At 47.5% G+C, this 15,861-nt stretch overlaps 1 protein-coding gene across 1 annotated transcript in view; it reads left to right on the top strand.

Moving 5' to 3' along the window:
• The first annotated feature begins 1,288 nt into the window (after positions 1-1,288).
• Positions 1,289-15,861, top strand: part of MED12 (mediator complex subunit 12) — a 34,788-nt gene continuing 20,215 nt past the window's right edge. The window contains exons 1-16 of the mRNA XM_066559305.1: positions 1,289-1,387; positions 1,728-1,832; positions 2,652-2,843; positions 4,512-4,671; positions 5,234-5,409; positions 5,690-5,800; positions 6,365-6,619; positions 8,519-8,665; positions 8,950-9,049; positions 10,951-11,087; positions 11,823-11,954; positions 12,347-12,473; positions 13,100-13,329; positions 13,719-13,799; positions 14,664-14,837; positions 15,073-15,217. Of these exons, the coding sequence (XP_066415402.1) occupies positions 1,289-1,387; positions 1,728-1,832; positions 2,652-2,843; positions 4,512-4,671; positions 5,234-5,409; positions 5,690-5,800; positions 6,365-6,619; positions 8,519-8,665; positions 8,950-9,049; positions 10,951-11,087; positions 11,823-11,954; positions 12,347-12,473; positions 13,100-13,329; positions 13,719-13,799; positions 14,664-14,837; positions 15,073-15,217 (2,371 nt within the window). The remainder of the gene's footprint in view (positions 1,388-1,727; positions 1,833-2,651; positions 2,844-4,511; positions 4,672-5,233; positions 5,410-5,689; positions 5,801-6,364; positions 6,620-8,518; positions 8,666-8,949; positions 9,050-10,950; positions 11,088-11,822; positions 11,955-12,346; positions 12,474-13,099; positions 13,330-13,718; positions 13,800-14,663; positions 14,838-15,072; positions 15,218-15,861) is intronic.

The raw sequence follows: 15,861 nt of genomic DNA, 5'->3' as shown, positions 1-15,861 counted from the left end.
GGGGTTAAAAGGGTAGTTATAAGAAATCCGGTACTCAAGGTACCAGAACACACCTCAGTAAAGTGCACCACGAGCCAGCCTGGACAGAACTGTCATGGCCAATCGAGCACCTTAAACCTTCATGCAAATGAAGGATCCAAAAAGAAACCAATCCAAAGGGACAAAAAACAGGATCAAAAGGGGCTTCTGACCCACTGAATCTGTGCTGCTCCATCTGGGCCATCGGGGCCATCGCTGCTGAGCAGCCCCAGCGCCGGCGCTGCAGAACCCTCGACGGGAACGCTCCTGCTCGGCCCGGGGCCCCCTTGCTTTGGGCCTTTCCTTTTCTTACAAGAAATGCTGAAATCACCTTAGCACCGGGAGCCTGCTCTCGTTTTTGACAATCTCGCTAGGATAGCACAGCTAGCCCACTGAGACCCCACAGCACATTCAACTGGCTCATCCCACCGGGACTGTGTCACCCTCCCCGCTCAGTTCCCACACCTCACACCTCTTGGAGCCCCCATTTCATGCGGCCGTGTTCCCGTGGCTCATGCTGTAGGGCTCACCGCCCCTGGGCTGCCCCAGGAGCATGGCTGGGATGGGGATCCCAGCGCCCAGCCCGTCTGGATCCCTGGCAGCATCACTGGGAGGCACCGAGACAGTCGGAGGGGGCGGCTGCAGGAGAGAGTCACAGCGGGGCTTGGTGCGTGTGACAGTACGGCCGATGTCCGCGGGGGCTGCTGCCGGTGCGGTGATGGCCGCACGGGGTGTTGGTGGCCGGGCTCCGGGGGTGCCCCGGTACCGGGGCCGGGGGCGCGAGGGGGGTATCACGTGCTCCTCTCCGGACACGTCACCGGCGCGGCGCCTCCGCCGGGGGGCGCGCGCGCGCCGCTCGGGCTGCCCCGTCCCTCTTCGACACTTTCCGTCTTCGCTCGGAGCGGGCTCGGGCCATCCCGGCACTGCTCGGCACTCGCCTGCAGCGCTCAACGCTGTTTTGTCCCTCGCTCGTCCCCGCTTCGGGGACTCTCGGCTCTCTCCGTTCACTCTCGGATCTCTCCGTTCACTCTCGGATCTCTCCGGCTGCGCTCGGTGCTTTTCGTCTGTCCTCGGTCCAGTCACAGCAGTACTCGGGTCTCTCCGTTAATTTTCGGCATTCTTCGGCAACACTTGGGCCTCTTCGGCGACGCTCGGGATTCTCCGTGCTCCTTCGGTTCGGCTTCGGCGGCGCCCACCTGCCCCGGCGCAGCGCGCAGCGCGCAGGCGCGGGCGGCCCCGGCGGCCCTTGTTGTGGCCCGGCCGGCCCGCCATGGCGGCCTTCGGCGTCCTCAGCTACGAGCACCGTCCGCTCAAGCGCCCGCGCCTCGGCCCGCCTGACGTGTACCCGCAGGACCCCAAGCAGAAGGAGGTGCGGGGGCCGGGCGTGTGAGGGGGACCCGGGGTGCAGGACCACTGTGTCGGGGCCGGACCTGAGGGAGCGCCGGGTTAGCGGCGCGGGGCCGGGAGCTGGGCGAGGGGGCGCCGTCCCACCGGGACCCCGGGGGTGGGGGGCGCCGGCCGGGCCGGGGGAGCCCCGTTGCCGTGTCCCGGCACTGCCCTGGGCGGTGCCTGGTAGCCAGGGCTGGGGGAGGTCGGGGGAGCAGCCGGGCCTCGCCTGATTCAGCCCCCGCCGTGGGGACGGAGGCTGCGGCGGTGGGCGCGGAGGGGCCGGGCCGGGCCGGGCCCTGCTGACCGTCCTTCCCCCGCAGGATGAGCTGACTGCGCTGAATGTCAAGCAAGGCTTCAATAACCAACCGGCGGTGTCTGGGGACGAGCACGGCAGTGCCAAAAATGTCAATTTCAACCCGGCGAAGGTGAGAGACGTCCCGCCGGTCGAGGGTGGGTTTGGCAGGACAGGCGGCTGGATCCTGCACAGTCTTGGGTCTCGTTCCTTCCGTATGTCGAGAACTACCAGGTCTTCCCCTTTTGTGTGGGTGTTTTTAAGACTTGACCCTCCATTTCTGTAGAATCCAAGTTCTGCATTCGTTTAGAACTGTGTCCCACCTCTGAGAGAGCGGGTTCTTGTCTGGTTCAGTGCATCTTAGGGGCAGGTCTGTGTCTGCAGTATTCGTTAAGTCAGCATCTAGGACTCCTTAAATTCTGCTATTAAAGCACAAGACTATGATAGTCGGAGAGAGAAACTCCTTACTGGCTTGGTTACATGATGGCCATAGTAAAAGGAAAGTATGATTTCGTGAAACATCTGGAAGTTTAAAAATGGGAGTTATATAATAGGCTTCAACTCCATTTTCCAGTCTCTGAAATCAAGATGTTGACTTCCTGACAAAACAACTAGTAATGACCTGGGTTGGAAGGCAGTCAATAAGCACAGGATATTTGTTTTCCTTGGCTGATTTCTGTCTGAGGAGCCTTGTCTGGTTTGACAGGTATTTTTTTAAATGGTTGTGTCCATCTCAACTTAAGTCCCTGCTTGATTATTGTATGAGTTGTCTAGACACATTAATCTCTGCAAGTATAGCAAAGGAGTTATTGGCAGTTACTTTGTGTTTCAAAAGTTGATACTGGTGAGACTTCTGGTAGGAGTGATAAATGAGTGATAAATTTTAAGTGCTCTGATCAGGTCTTTGATCTCTGAAATGTAATGAATCCTTTTTTTTTTCCTTCTCCTCCAGATCAGCTCCAATTTTAGCAGTATTATTGCAGAAAAGCTGCGGTGCAACACCCTGCCTGACACGGGCAGACGGAAACCCCAGGTCAACCAGAAGGATAACTTTTGGCTGGTGACAGCACGTTCTCAGAGTGCCATAAACAACTGGTTCACAGATCTGGCTGGAACTAAGCCCCTCACTCATCTTGCTAAGAAGGTATGTTACAGGAAAGGCAACCTGGCCTCTCTGCCAGAGTTTAATCTGTGCTTGTTTTTTGAGGTTTTCTGAAGGTCTTTACTGTTTGGAGAAGTTCCTATACATCTTGTGAAGCTTTCAGCTTGCAGAGTGGATGTGGGATTTCTAGTGCCCTAACTGTAGTCATCCACACTTTGAGATCTGGTCTCTTGGCTGTTATTTTGAGGTGTGTTCAGCTTTGCCTTTTGGCTTGTAGGACATGACTGATTTATTTTAAGGTTCAGTTGTTTTTCCAAAGAGCTGCCACTGTTGCCTTTGGTCTGTTGTTTAGATTAGGACATTTCTGTTGCGGAGGATTTCTCAAGTTCTCAAAAGTCATAGTGAGAATTACTGAAAATAATCACCTAAATGACTTCCCAGACTTATGTTGCAGTGAGGTGTTTCTGCTTTTCAGCAGAGGAGAGTACATGTGGTCTTTGCCAGGCTACAGTATTTCTATGCCCTGGAGTTTAGGGTAGATATTCCCCTTATAGCTGTGAATTCTGTAGAGTATGAAAGAAGGGTCTTAATCTGGCATTTTATCAGGCCTGATAGCAAGGGGGATAGCTCTCTCTCAGGGGAAGCCTACAGAAAAGGTGCTTGTGAACCTGGTATGCACTGTGGAAAAATCATAACTCCCAGTTGCAAAACGGTCTGAGTCATTCCTGGGGGGAAAATAAAGTAATCAGATTTTCCCAGTATCTGACTCTTAATAAACTTACTCCTTCTTTGTGTTTTGACTGTCAGTTTCCTGAGGTCATGGTAAAAGCTTGAACCTTTCAAGGTTTTCCCCTGTTTTCCTGCCATGAGCTCCATCAATTTTCGTCAACTTAGATGTGAAAGAGTGACTGTCAGTAGCCAGGTAGTCTGACTTTGAGGCATCAGAGAGTAATTGGGAAGAATGTAGGAAACATAGCAGGTAAATGAACATCAGTAGTTCAGGGACTTGAACCTGCCAAATGGACCTGTTTCTTGTGAATTTTTTTCATTCCTCTGTGAAAACACACATACTTTCACTCTCCAGAGAATTGTGTGGAAATGAGCCCCACAGCTGTACTTTTCCCTGTGATGTCCCTGTTATTGCTTCCTGGTTTATAGTCCTGCAGCCTGATTATTTCACTGGTATCCTCCTATAGTGTGTCTTGAATTTTGGATCTTGGATTAATGGATTCCTTCCTACGATGTACTCAGTTCCCTGTTTCTCGCAGTCTTCTGTTGAGTACTCATGATATTGTGAGACGTCTGTAACCACTCGCTTTTGTATACAAAGTGAAGAGTCCTGTCTTCACTTTGCATGGCAGATACTCTGTTACTGACTCAGTCTGTATCTTTCATAGCTCTTTATGTGCTCTCTGGAGGGATAACCTCCAAGATGTTTGCAGGATTCAGGGCATGGATTTACAGTGACGTAATTATATGTTCTGTCTTCTTTCAATTTGTTTTGTTTCTGTTTGTACTGAAATGCAGCTCTGGTACTGTTGCTCTCTGACCACAAGTGAATTTTGGCAGCAGGTTTTTTTGAGGTAGAGGTACTGTGTTGCTCTGTTCCCTTTTTACCTTTTTCATACTTGCAGCAGGTATAGCTGCTTTAGCTGCTTCAGTTCATATTCCAAGTGCTTGGTTCAGTTTTCCCTCTCCATTTCATTACAGGTGCCCATCTTTAGCAAGAAGGAAGAGGTCTTTGGTTATTTGGCCAAATACACTGTTCCAGTAATGAGAGCAGCATGGCTCATCAAAATGACCTGTGCCTATTATGCTGCCATCACGGAAACGAAGGTGAAAAAGCGTCATGTCATTGATCCCTTCATTGGTAAGCACTCTGTGTGCACCATGGGCTTTGTCCAGCACAGCTGTTTCCTTCTAAGCCTGCTCTTGCTTAGTAAGAGGTAGCCTGGAAATCCAAATAAACTTGTTTCCTGCTGATAAGTCCTTGGGTTCTGGTGTGAGTAACTGTCTGAACAACAGGCCCACCTGTGAAAGTACATTGAAAAATAAGTCTTAGCAGCCATAGAAGCCTTACTTTTCTTTTTCCCTGTTAAGTTCTACTGAGCTCCTTTGCTGCCTTACCTGTTTTTTTCTTCCATACAAAGATTGTAAAGTTGCAATTTAGTGATGACTGATTAGCTACTTCCCGAGTGAATATGTATATTTCCTAGAGAATTTTGGTATGTTACTCTCTGTCTGTGTTCCCAATTTCATTAAGCATTACTGGATCCAACATCCTTTGCATCCTGGCCTGCTCCAGATTGCTGTGATCTAGAAGAGTTCCCCTGACTGTGTTCTGGTTTTTTTTGGCTTTCCACCTATGCACCATCCTGGTTCTTTCCTGCTCCTCTTTGCCACACTGCTCACTGCTAACCTCTTTTCTCCAGAATGGACACAGATCATCACCAAGTACCTGTCAGAGCAGCTGCAGAAAATTGCAGAGTTCTACAGACAGCTCCCAGGGCAAGGCTGTGGTTCACCATCGGGACCAATGCCCCAAGAGGTGGAACAGGCTTTGAAGCAGTGGGACTACAATGAGAAACTGGCTATGTTCATGTTCCAGGTGAGGGACTGGTAGGAGCTGCTGGGTTGGCGTGAGCATAGGAGAGCAGGGGGGGTGGATGCCACATGATTGATTTCTGCAAGATGCTCTCTTTCCTAGTGAATAGACCACTAGGACCAGCTGCAGTTTTGAGCTCAGTAATAGGACAGGGGTAGCACAGAACTGTGAAAACTTCCAGAGTTATTTCCACTGTTGGAGTACAAGCTGCTGCTGCTCTGCTTTACCTTAGTGAAGGTTACTTCAGCTTTCACCCATCTGCTCTGCTTTTATCTGTGTGCAGGATGGCATGTTGGACCGGCACGAATTCCTGACGTGGGTCCTCGAGTGCTTTGAGAAGATACGGTCAGGAGAAGATGAATTTCTGAAAATGCTCCTTCCTTTGCTGCTGCGGGTGAGAAATACACTCTCAGCTTGCTTTAGGAGAGTGCTCACTTCTGCTTTGGCCATCCCCTTCCTATTGCCTAAGGGGATAATGAGTTGTTTCGCACCAAGAACACCAGGGAGTGTCCCTGTGAGCATCCTTCTTAGCTCATGCAAGGATGTCTTTTTAGTGCTGCACTTTTCCAGTTTTTATTCTCCTTTATCCTTTTTCCCTGCACTGGACTTGGTAATCCCTGCCCATGCCACAGCTGTGATAGTTCCACTGGCTGTGTACCAGTACATGGAAACTGCTTTTTTCTTTCTTTCTCTTGCAACAGATTCTGGGCAAATGTTTGAAGCTCTGGGAAGCCTGGGTGTGGGTACATTTTTACACATTAAGTCATTGCCAGAGAACATTTCAAGGCTTTTTCTGATGCTTAGTAGCCAGTGGGTGATCCGTGATAAGGAGCTCTCTGTAAAAAAGGACTGCCTCTTCAAGGCAGTGTCACACAGTGTAGTACATTGGGAAAGTTGGGATTTTTTCTTGTATTCCTTGTGACAAGGATGTTTGCCCCTCCTTCCCTGTTCCCTGCAGTACTCTGGAGAGTTTGTGCAGTCTGCGTACCTGTCCAGACGTCTGGCCTACTTCTGCACCCGCAGGCTTGCTATGCAGCTGGATGGTGCTGGTGGGCACCCACCACACATCCTGTCTGCCCAGACAGGGAATGCTCTTCCTTCAACTCCCACCCCACAGCCAGCTGCAGGGAATCCTCCTCCCAGCCCTTTCAGCGACTTACTGCTGTGCCCCCAGCACCGGCCAGTGGTGTATGGGCTCAGCTGCATCCTTCAGGTACGTTTCAGTGATGGTGATTGGGGGGTCAGCAGGGACAGTTTGTGTGCCATCACAGAAAAATCATTACAGTCTGAGTCAGCAGCTTTGTAAGTACAGAAATATCAAACCATGATTATCTCTGCTGATGTGTTACAAGAGCTTTTGTCAGACAGTGCTGTAGCAGTGCCCTTGACTGACTTGCATAAGAAAAATGGTTTGGAATAGAGCCTTTTGCTCTGCTCACAGGTGCCCCACATGGCTAGGAAAGCTTAACAAAAGAAGGGATGAGAAAGAAAGAAAGGGTTATTTCCCATGTGTATATCAATAGCAGGTTTTCATCCAGGAGAGGAAATTATGCCAGAAATGAAAGTGCTTTGTAATTTTGTCAACTCTTAAAAACAAACATCCCCTCATCAGAAAAAAAGTTCCCACAGAACAAAAAAAAAAAAAAAGCCCGCAACCAAACAGCACACACAAGAAACAGCCCCTCCCACTTTATGGAAGAATGTAGTGATCTAGGAGTGGTAGCAGGCTGTGAAAAGGAACTACTCTAAACTCATAATCTTTGTAGGTGGGATTGATTAAACGTTACATTGCAATAAAAAGGCAAAGTTGCCAAAGCCTTACTGATAGATGTTCGAAGGACTGGTTGTTGTTGTGACACTGTGGGATTAAGTTCTTACTGTCCTTGTGTCAGAGAGAGGCAAGTTCTGTTCTGTGTGTTGTGCATTCATTCATGATTGTGTTTTTCTCCTTCAAGAGGAGAGTGACTAGGTGAGGTGGGTCCATGCAGGAGTGGAGATTGTTTCTTCCAGGGGAGAAGAGACTTGTTAAAGCAAAGAAGGTTCCAGAGCGTGCAGAATGGAGCAGGAGTTGGAGAGGAAGAGAGCACAAAGCTTGGGAATCAGCTGCTCAGGAGAGGAACTTGAGAGGAAGGAGCCCTGGCAGGATCAAAAAGCAGCCAGCCAGCTCTCAGAGAAAAAAAGGAAAAGAAAATTTCTATAGTACAGTTGGCTAGAAGTAAGGACCTTTCTAGAAGCAAGGGTTAGAGAGCAGTGCAGGGTTATAAATAAACATTTTGCATTCTTAAGTCTTGTTTGCTTTCTGGTCAAGACGTTTAGAGGGTTTGTTGGTTTTTTTTTTCTATTTACTATGTGATAAAACATGTCTCTAATATAAAAATCCCCTATTTGGGGAGCTTGCTTTAGGGAAAATAGATGAGCATATGCACCTCAAAGGTTTTTCTGATTTGGAGTTCAGACACAACCTGCTTAAAAAGTTGACATTGGTAAATGATAGTCTGATCTTTAGTATGTCTCAGTGGAAACAGGTGCATTTCTAAGAATTTCCATAATTCTAAGAATGTGCATAATTAACCTTTGCTGAAATGTTCTCAAGATAAGCAGATTCTTTGGTTTGAGGATCTAAAACAGCTTTGTGAGCCAAAAAATATAGGAGAATATCATAGCAATTGTTTAGTGAAGTTTTGTCTGTGTTTATGTGAGTGTACAAGCTCATAAAAGAATGAGAAGGCATATACCATAGTATTATTACTATAATAATCAGACTTGTGATTGTCAAACAAAATGGTTTCATTAGTTTAGGTCTGTTACCTGATATTTCTTCTCAGACTTTACACTTGATGACAGTTGTAAGTCGCCAATGTAAATGCCCCTTCTGGACCATGAGGGTTGGATTGTGCATTGGGGGTGTGAGTTTGTATGATCCAAAGGGTTTTTCAGAGCTTAAAAAAAAATAAACTGAACAAAACCAACCTACCCAGATAGTAAATATGCTATATGGAAGATAATGAGTGCCTTGGTAATAGGATAAAGTAGTGATTAGTTCTGTAGAAATGTAACTTAATTGTTTTGACCTTAATTTGCTCAGTGATACTGACTTTTCTGTCTGTTGCAGAGTATAATTTTGTGTTGCCCGAGTGCCCTTGTGTGGCATTATTCCTTGACTGATAGCAGGATAAAGACTGGCTCACCATTGGACCACCTGCCTATAGCCCCGTCCAACTTGCCCATGCCAGGGGGGAATTCAGCCTTCACACAGCAGGTGAGCTTCAGAAAAGGGAGCTCTTGTGGTTTGGGATAACAGCTGTATCTTAGCTCTTTCAGAATTTTCTTTTCATGTGTGATAAGCAGATCTGGAGGTGCTGTCTCAATCTCTAGGAATTAAGTGCTCTCATTCTGCTATAAGCCAGATAGTGATGTCCTTGGAAGATGGGCAAAATCTAACTTGAAGTAGAATTGCTGTCAGTCTTTTTGTTCTCTAATAATTTTGTTCCCAGGACTTCTAAGGCATCCTTTTGTGTGTTTACACAAGTCCATTGTTTCTAGGTTCGGGCAAAGCTGCGTGAAATTGAGCAGCAGATAAAGGAGCGGGGCCAGGCTGTGGAGGTTCGCTGGTCATTTGACAAGTGCCAAGAAACCACAGCAGGTAACTTGCTGTAGGTTAAAGTTTCTCTCCCCCTGATCCTACTCTGACAAAACTCCTGTCTGGCTATTCTTCTTGATTTTTTCCTATTTCCCACTGTTTGTGTTTACTGTCAGCAGTAAGACATGGCTCTTTCTCTTTGCAGAGCAAAATCTTGTAAGAGTCCATTTCTCTAGATATAGGGGAAGTTTCTGTTACTAGGAGCTGGAGATATTTACCAGGGAACTATACTCTTGTCTGTGTGCCATGCTCTGATGCTTCTCCCTAAAATCTGCTGCTGGCCACAGTGAGAGTCAGGATAAGCTGGGTGGACCCCTGCCTGACTGGTACAGCTTTCCTTGGGTAGTAAGCCCAAGCAATGAGCTCACAGAAACTTCTTATAGAATCCTAGAATGGTCTGGGTTGGAAGGGACCTTAAAAATCAAGTGGTCTCAATTCTCCTGCCATGGGCAGGGACACCTTCCCCTAGATCTGGTTGCTCAGGACCAATCCAGCCTGGCCTTGAACACTTCCAGGAATGGAGCATTCACAACCTCTCTGGGCAACCTGTGCCGCACCCTCACAGGGAAGAATTTCTTAACATCTAGTCTGAGTCGATCCTCTTTCAGTTTAAAACCATTCCCCTTTGTCCTGGCCTTGTAAAAAGTTTCTCTCAAGATTTCTTGTAAGCCCACCTTAGTGTGATAGGTGACAGTCAGGTCACCCTAGAGCCTTTTCTTCAGGCTGAACAACCCCAATTCTCTCAGCCTTTCCTCCTGGGAGAGGTGTTCCATCCCTCTAATCAACTTAGTGGCCTCCTCTGGACTCGCTCCAACAACTCCATGTCCTTCCTGTGCTGGGGACCCCAGAGCTGGAGGCAGCACTGCAGGTGGGGTCTGACCAGAGTGGAGCAGAGGGGCAGAATCCCCTCCCTTGACCTGCTGGTCATGCTGCTTTTTGGGCAGCCCAGGACACTCTTGGCTTTCTGGGCTGTGAGTGCACAAGGCTGGGTCCTGTCCAGCCTCTCATCCCTCAGCATCCCCCAGTCCTCCTCTGCAGGGCTGCTCTCCATCTGTTCATCCCCCATCCTGGATCAATACTGGGGTTGCCCTGCCCCAGGTACAGCACTTCGTACTTGGCCTTGTTAAACCTCATGAGATTCCCACTGGAGCTTGTCCAGGTCCCTGTGGATGTCATCCATCCTTCAGGACTTCAACCAAACCACCTCAGCTTGGTGTCATCTACACTTGATCTGTGTCTGTCTCCCCACTCATCACTGATGTCCACTGGAACTCTGAGCCTTTCACCACTACCATCTGGATGTGACTGTCCAACCAGTTTCTCATACACTGAACAGTCCATCATGCCTGCTGCTGTGTAGGCCCTCCCATTGTCAGAATAAAACAGTATTTTGGTGGCAACACCAGCCATGGAGCCATGTATTAATAGACTGGGCCCATCTGTTTCTTCCAATGTCATTGCCTGTGAGTGGAAGGATAGAAGAGAAGATAATCTCTGTTCCAGAATCCCTTTCTAATGGTTGGTCCCAAGGTCCTGAAGTCCCTTTTGATTGTTTTTGGACTACACTTGTGACTTCATCTTCTTCTGTGGGGGAGACCAGTAAAGTCTGAGGGCTGGACCAGGCTAGGAGGTTTCATGATTTCATGTCCTTAACCTGGGCACCAGGAATGCATCAGGCTTCCCTTAGAGAAGGGTCCATCTGGCATTTGGATAAAGGGTCCAAACCCTCTCTTCCACTTAAAAGAGAATCACCTAGAACTACAACCCATCTTCCTTGTGGAACTGGTCTTGATACAAGGTGTAGGCCTTTCTGACCTTAGCTGACCTTGGCAACACATCTGGTGTTGCTCTAGCCTATTGTACCAGGTGCCAAATACACATTTTTCTTCTCTGTTCTCTTCTAGGTTTCACAATTGGCCGTGTCTTGCATACCTTAGAAGTTCTGGACAGTCACAGCTTTGAAAGATCTGACTTCAGCAACTCTTTGGATTCCTTGTATAACAGGATATTTGGGCTGGGTCCAACCAAAGACAGTCATGAGGTGCTCTGGGACTTGGCTGCTGGGCCCTGGTCTTGGATGTGGCTGTGTTCTTATTTATAACCACACTGTTATTGTCCTGTGTCTGCAGAGAGCTGATTAGGTAGTGGCCTTTGGCTAAGAGACATGATCTCCATTGAAAAGGATTGCATGCAGCTCCATTAGGGAGCTACTAAAATGAGTAGGGGAGGTCTGTCTCTAGAAAGTCCAACAAATAAATGTAAACTTGAGAGGATTCACTGATGAAGGATGTCAGTCTGCATATCAGATTGGTGCTAAGGACTTGTTATGTCAGTACTAGCCTGGTCACATTTTGAGTTGACTGCTGATTCCTGGGAGCTCCCAGTTCAGGTTCCTTTTAGCCTGGGAGTTGATGTATTTATGATGTGTAGGACCATAGTGCATCCACTACTGCAGTGGTTCCTAGAAGAGGGCAGGGCTGGCTGTTCTTATACTTTGTATGAGGGTGTTGAGAAGTTGTGTTTTACTCAGTGCTGTGATTAGAGGGATGATTTTCTGAAGCAGAGTCAGTCTGGAGATTTGTCAGGGGCTGTGGACCTCACATTGCAAAATGCAGTCAAAACAGGAGGGCTCTAGCTTGACGTGTGTCCTTCCTGTTAGGAGGAGGGGAGTGTAGCAGTGTTCAATCCCTGTTCTATGGGGAGCAGACCCACTGTTACATCTGCTCCCCTCTTCTGCTTGGCTCAGGTTCTCACTGCAGTGCTTCTATCCCCCCAGATCTCCCCAGATGATGATGCAGTGGTGGCCTTGCTGTGTGAGTGGGCTGTCAGCTACAAACGCTCTGGGCGCCACAGAGCCATGGTTGTGGCCAAACTCCTGGAGAAGCGTCAAGCAGAGATCGAGGCTGAGGTAGGTCCTTATTCCTGGAAGGCTGGCAGCAGTAAAGGAGAGCAGAAGTTACCTAACTCCTGTTACACCAACAGGCAAAGGCTGATCAACACAGTGCCTCTTGTCACTGGTGCTGCTAATTATGGCATTTGCTCCATCTGACCCAATGTAGGTCATAAATGAGCCTGTGGGATGGTGCATATCCCATTTCTTGGATGCATTTGAGGACAGCTGATTGCTGTGCAAAAGCATTGACATACTTGGAGACTGTGCAGTAGCTTACAGAAACCTGTGTGGTGGCTTGCTTATAAGAGCACGATAGAAAAATTCTCTTGAAGGCTTCTTTTTTGAGATATATGGATAGGAAGTTTCTCCTCTGTGTCAGCAGTCGGTACTTTTTTCTGTTTCTACAGAGATGTGGGGACTCTGAAGTCGTGGATGAGAAGGGCTCCATCTCCTCAGGCTCTCTGTCAGCAGCCAGTGCTCCTGTCTTTCAGGATGTCCTTATGCAGTTCCTTGACACTCAAGCTCCTATGCTAAGTATGTAATAAGAATTTGTGGTCTCCCAGTTTCTAGCTTTCCCTCTCTTGCAAACTTGGAATTTGTGTGCAGTTCTCTTGTGTGTAGGTATGGGGTGTATCTAAATTCTCTATCTGGCTTCCTTGCAATTCAGAGCTTATCTTGGTGAGGGAGGAAAAGCAACCTGCAGGGCCAGATGACAGAAAGATGGTACAGAGGCATTTCTGTTAACAGAGCATTGGCCAAGGATAAACAAGTTTAATCAGGAATTACTTCAGACTGAGAACTAAAGGGAGGTTTTTAACTGGTGACAAAGCTCTGGCTCTGATGGGAAGTGCTGCAAACAGGTTAATGGGGATAGGATAACAGGTCTGAATGATGAAGGCAGCTGTGTGTACACCCAGGAATAGCACTTAAGTCCAGTGGCTCTGGGCTGTGACACTGGAGAGCTTTTGACTTACTTAATTGCTAATTTTTGAAACTGGACTTCCTGCTTTTAGTCCCTGCTGTAGTCTCAGAACTGTGTATCAGTCATTGTGTTGACATCTCAGGAAATCCTTTCCCTTTCCCTAGGTTAGGTGGCTGGTGTTGCTTATAGTGGTGCAGAAATACTCTGATAGCCCTGACTGTCTGTGTTGTCCTTTCAGCTGATCCTGGGAAGGAAAACGAGAAGGTGGAGTTCTTTAATCTGGTGCTGCTGTTCTGTGAGCTGATCCGACATGATGTCTTCTCCCACAACATCTACATGTGCACGCTCATCTCCCGGGGTGATCTCGCCATGGATTCTCATGGGCCTCGCCCTCCCTCACCCTTTGATGACCCTGCTGAGGAACATGACAGGAAAGAGACAGAGGGAAGCAGTGGCATCAAGCTGGAGGTGAGATCGTGAGCACTGGCCCTCCTGTACATCTGTGTTGTGCTTGCCTGTTTTTGCCAGCTTTGCAGCCTCCTTGCTGTTGCCTGTTGGAGAATGTACACTGACTCCTGCTCTTCCTTCCCTCAACTTATTTCCTTAGCATTTCAATTAAATATTATGTTCTAAGTGACTGGAAAGGACCTGCAGATTGTAGAAGGGTAGATAGGAGAATCTTGCATGGCTTGATACAGAGCAGCATATCATGAGGTGTATCAGGCTCCAGCTTGCCAGGCACCATGGGTGTGGTGGCATAGTGCTGTCACTGTCCAACATGGACATCAGTAGTCAACAAATATTCTCTTGTTCCCGGATGCATCACTGAGATGTAAAGCTGCTCTGTCTGTTCCCAGGACACAGGTCTTTCAGAGCCCATGGACATTGACCACAACCCCAGCATGCTCTTTGATGACATGGAAAAGACAGACTTTTCGGTACGTTCCAGCATTTCCTGTTACTCAGTAAGTAGGGTCAGCATGTTGTAGTGAGCCCAGGAGCAGCATCTGCCTTGCTTTTGTGTGTCTGCTGGAAGTGGCTGGGTTGTAAGGCAGTTCACATTGCAAAAGGCCCATAGCACCTATTTATGTAGGTTGGTCTTTATCAGGGCAGAGTGAGTCCCAGTTGTTCCTGGAACCTCTTGTGCTCTGGCTACTGCCAGCCCAGTGTTTGGGCAGGGTAGGAAGTGGGCTGCTTGGAAGTGGATGGGAAATGAATGACCATGATGGCATCTGATAGGAAGTGACCATTAGCAGAGGTTTTCTTGATCCTGGGAGAAGACACTACTCTGCTTTCATCCTACTGTGTGGCCTTCATTGCTACTTCAGGGTTGCAGTTCTTCATATCTGTGGGCATAGTTCATGGTAGCAGAACACTTTGAAGCACTTAGTAGTAAAATTAACTCGTGGTGCTTGAAAAATTCCTGAGTACCTACATCTATCCAGCCATCTCTGACCTTTACCAAGGTACATGTCAGCCAAGTGTGATGTAAAGTTACATGCTTTCCCAGGATCTCACTTCTGTGGAAGGGGCTATTCCAAAACTCTAAGCTATGAATTTATTACTCTTATTGTGTTATTTCCTGTTGTGTTTAATCTAATAAACAACATGGACCAGAAGCAAAAATAGGAAGAGTCTCTTGGCACATTACCTTGGCTTTTGCCTTAAGACCTGGCTGGTTTTCCAGCCCTTCCGTTTCCTACTCCTTTTTAGACCTGAGCAGAAGTACATTCCTTCAGCAATATTTACTGTTGCATGACCATGTTTCCTAACTACATTTTCTTGTTCTTATGTCTCCCCAGATGTTTTCTCCGCCAATGCATTGTGAATCTAAAGCCAGCCCTTCCCCTGAAAAGCCAGATCCTGAAAAGGAAGGAAAGACTCTGCTGAAGGATAAGTCTGTGGAAGGAATGCTAGCATCCCTGTATGACCAGCCTCGGCACATCCAGTATGCAACACACTTCCCTATTCCTCAGGTACAGGACCTGCTTCTAACTGCTCCGCTGCTGTTGCCCTTGTCATGAGGCTGCTGTCTCTCCCTACTGTGGCTGGCTAAGGAGCAGTCCTATTTTTCTGGATGCCTCCTTGCTTACTCCCAGAGAAGCTTCTGAAATGAAGGTTTTCTTTTTCTTTCAGAGATGCAGATGTGAAACAAGATTAGAGCATTCAGCCTTGTAGTTGCTAATGCAGTTGTCTCTTTTGATTCCCCAGGAGGAGTCATGCAGTCATGAGTGTAACCAAAGGCTGGTGGTTCTTTTTGGGGTTGGAAAACAACGGGATGACGCTCGGCATACGATCAAGAAAATAACCAAAGACATTCTAAAAGTCTTAAACAGAAAGAGCACTGCAGAGACAGGTTAGTAGAGCTTGAGACACTCCTTTTTGAACTAAGAGCATCTTTCCAGTTGGCTGATTCCCTTGTCTGGAGTCTCACTGTGAAAGGATTTTACTCAGTCTACAGTGTCTGGTAAGAGGTACTAGTGAATGAGTCTGGAATGGTGCTCTGTTTTCAAACATACTAACCAGCAAGTAAGACAGTTGATTTCCTGCTGGTAATATCTGTTTAATTAGCTTGTCTTCAGAAGAGAATTGTGTCATACAATGTTCAGAGTGAGACCCTGGCCAAAACTTTGGCTTTTCGTATTTTATTTTATTTATTTTCGCATTTGGATCCTTGTACAGGAAGCAGAAAGTACTTTGCCAATGCATATTTGGCAAAGACTTCACTAAATGTATCATTCTGTTACACTTCAGGCATGTGCTAAACGTGTAGGATAGGAAATTTGGATAGCTGGGTCAAAATCAAAAGAAAGTGTCTGATGTTCAACAGCTGAGAGCCTGGCTACAATTTTTCTTTCTTAGTGTGATGCCTTAAAGGCAACTTAAAATGTAGTGAAAAGATGATGCTTTAAAATGTGGAGTACTCTGACAAAGAAACTTTTGTGGCTGAGCATCTCCAGTCCAGAATGCCTTTTCTCATCAGAGAATAGGTATTATTTC

The sequence above is a fragment of the Molothrus aeneus genome, chromosome 14 (assembly GCF_037042795.1).
Source record: "Molothrus aeneus isolate 106 chromosome 14, BPBGC_Maene_1.0, whole genome shotgun sequence".
Classification (NCBI taxonomy): Eukaryota; Metazoa; Chordata; class Aves; order Passeriformes; family Icteridae; genus Molothrus; species Molothrus aeneus.
The sequence above is the reverse complement of the archived record's forward strand: the minus strand, read 5'-3'. Positions and strand labels throughout refer to the sequence as shown.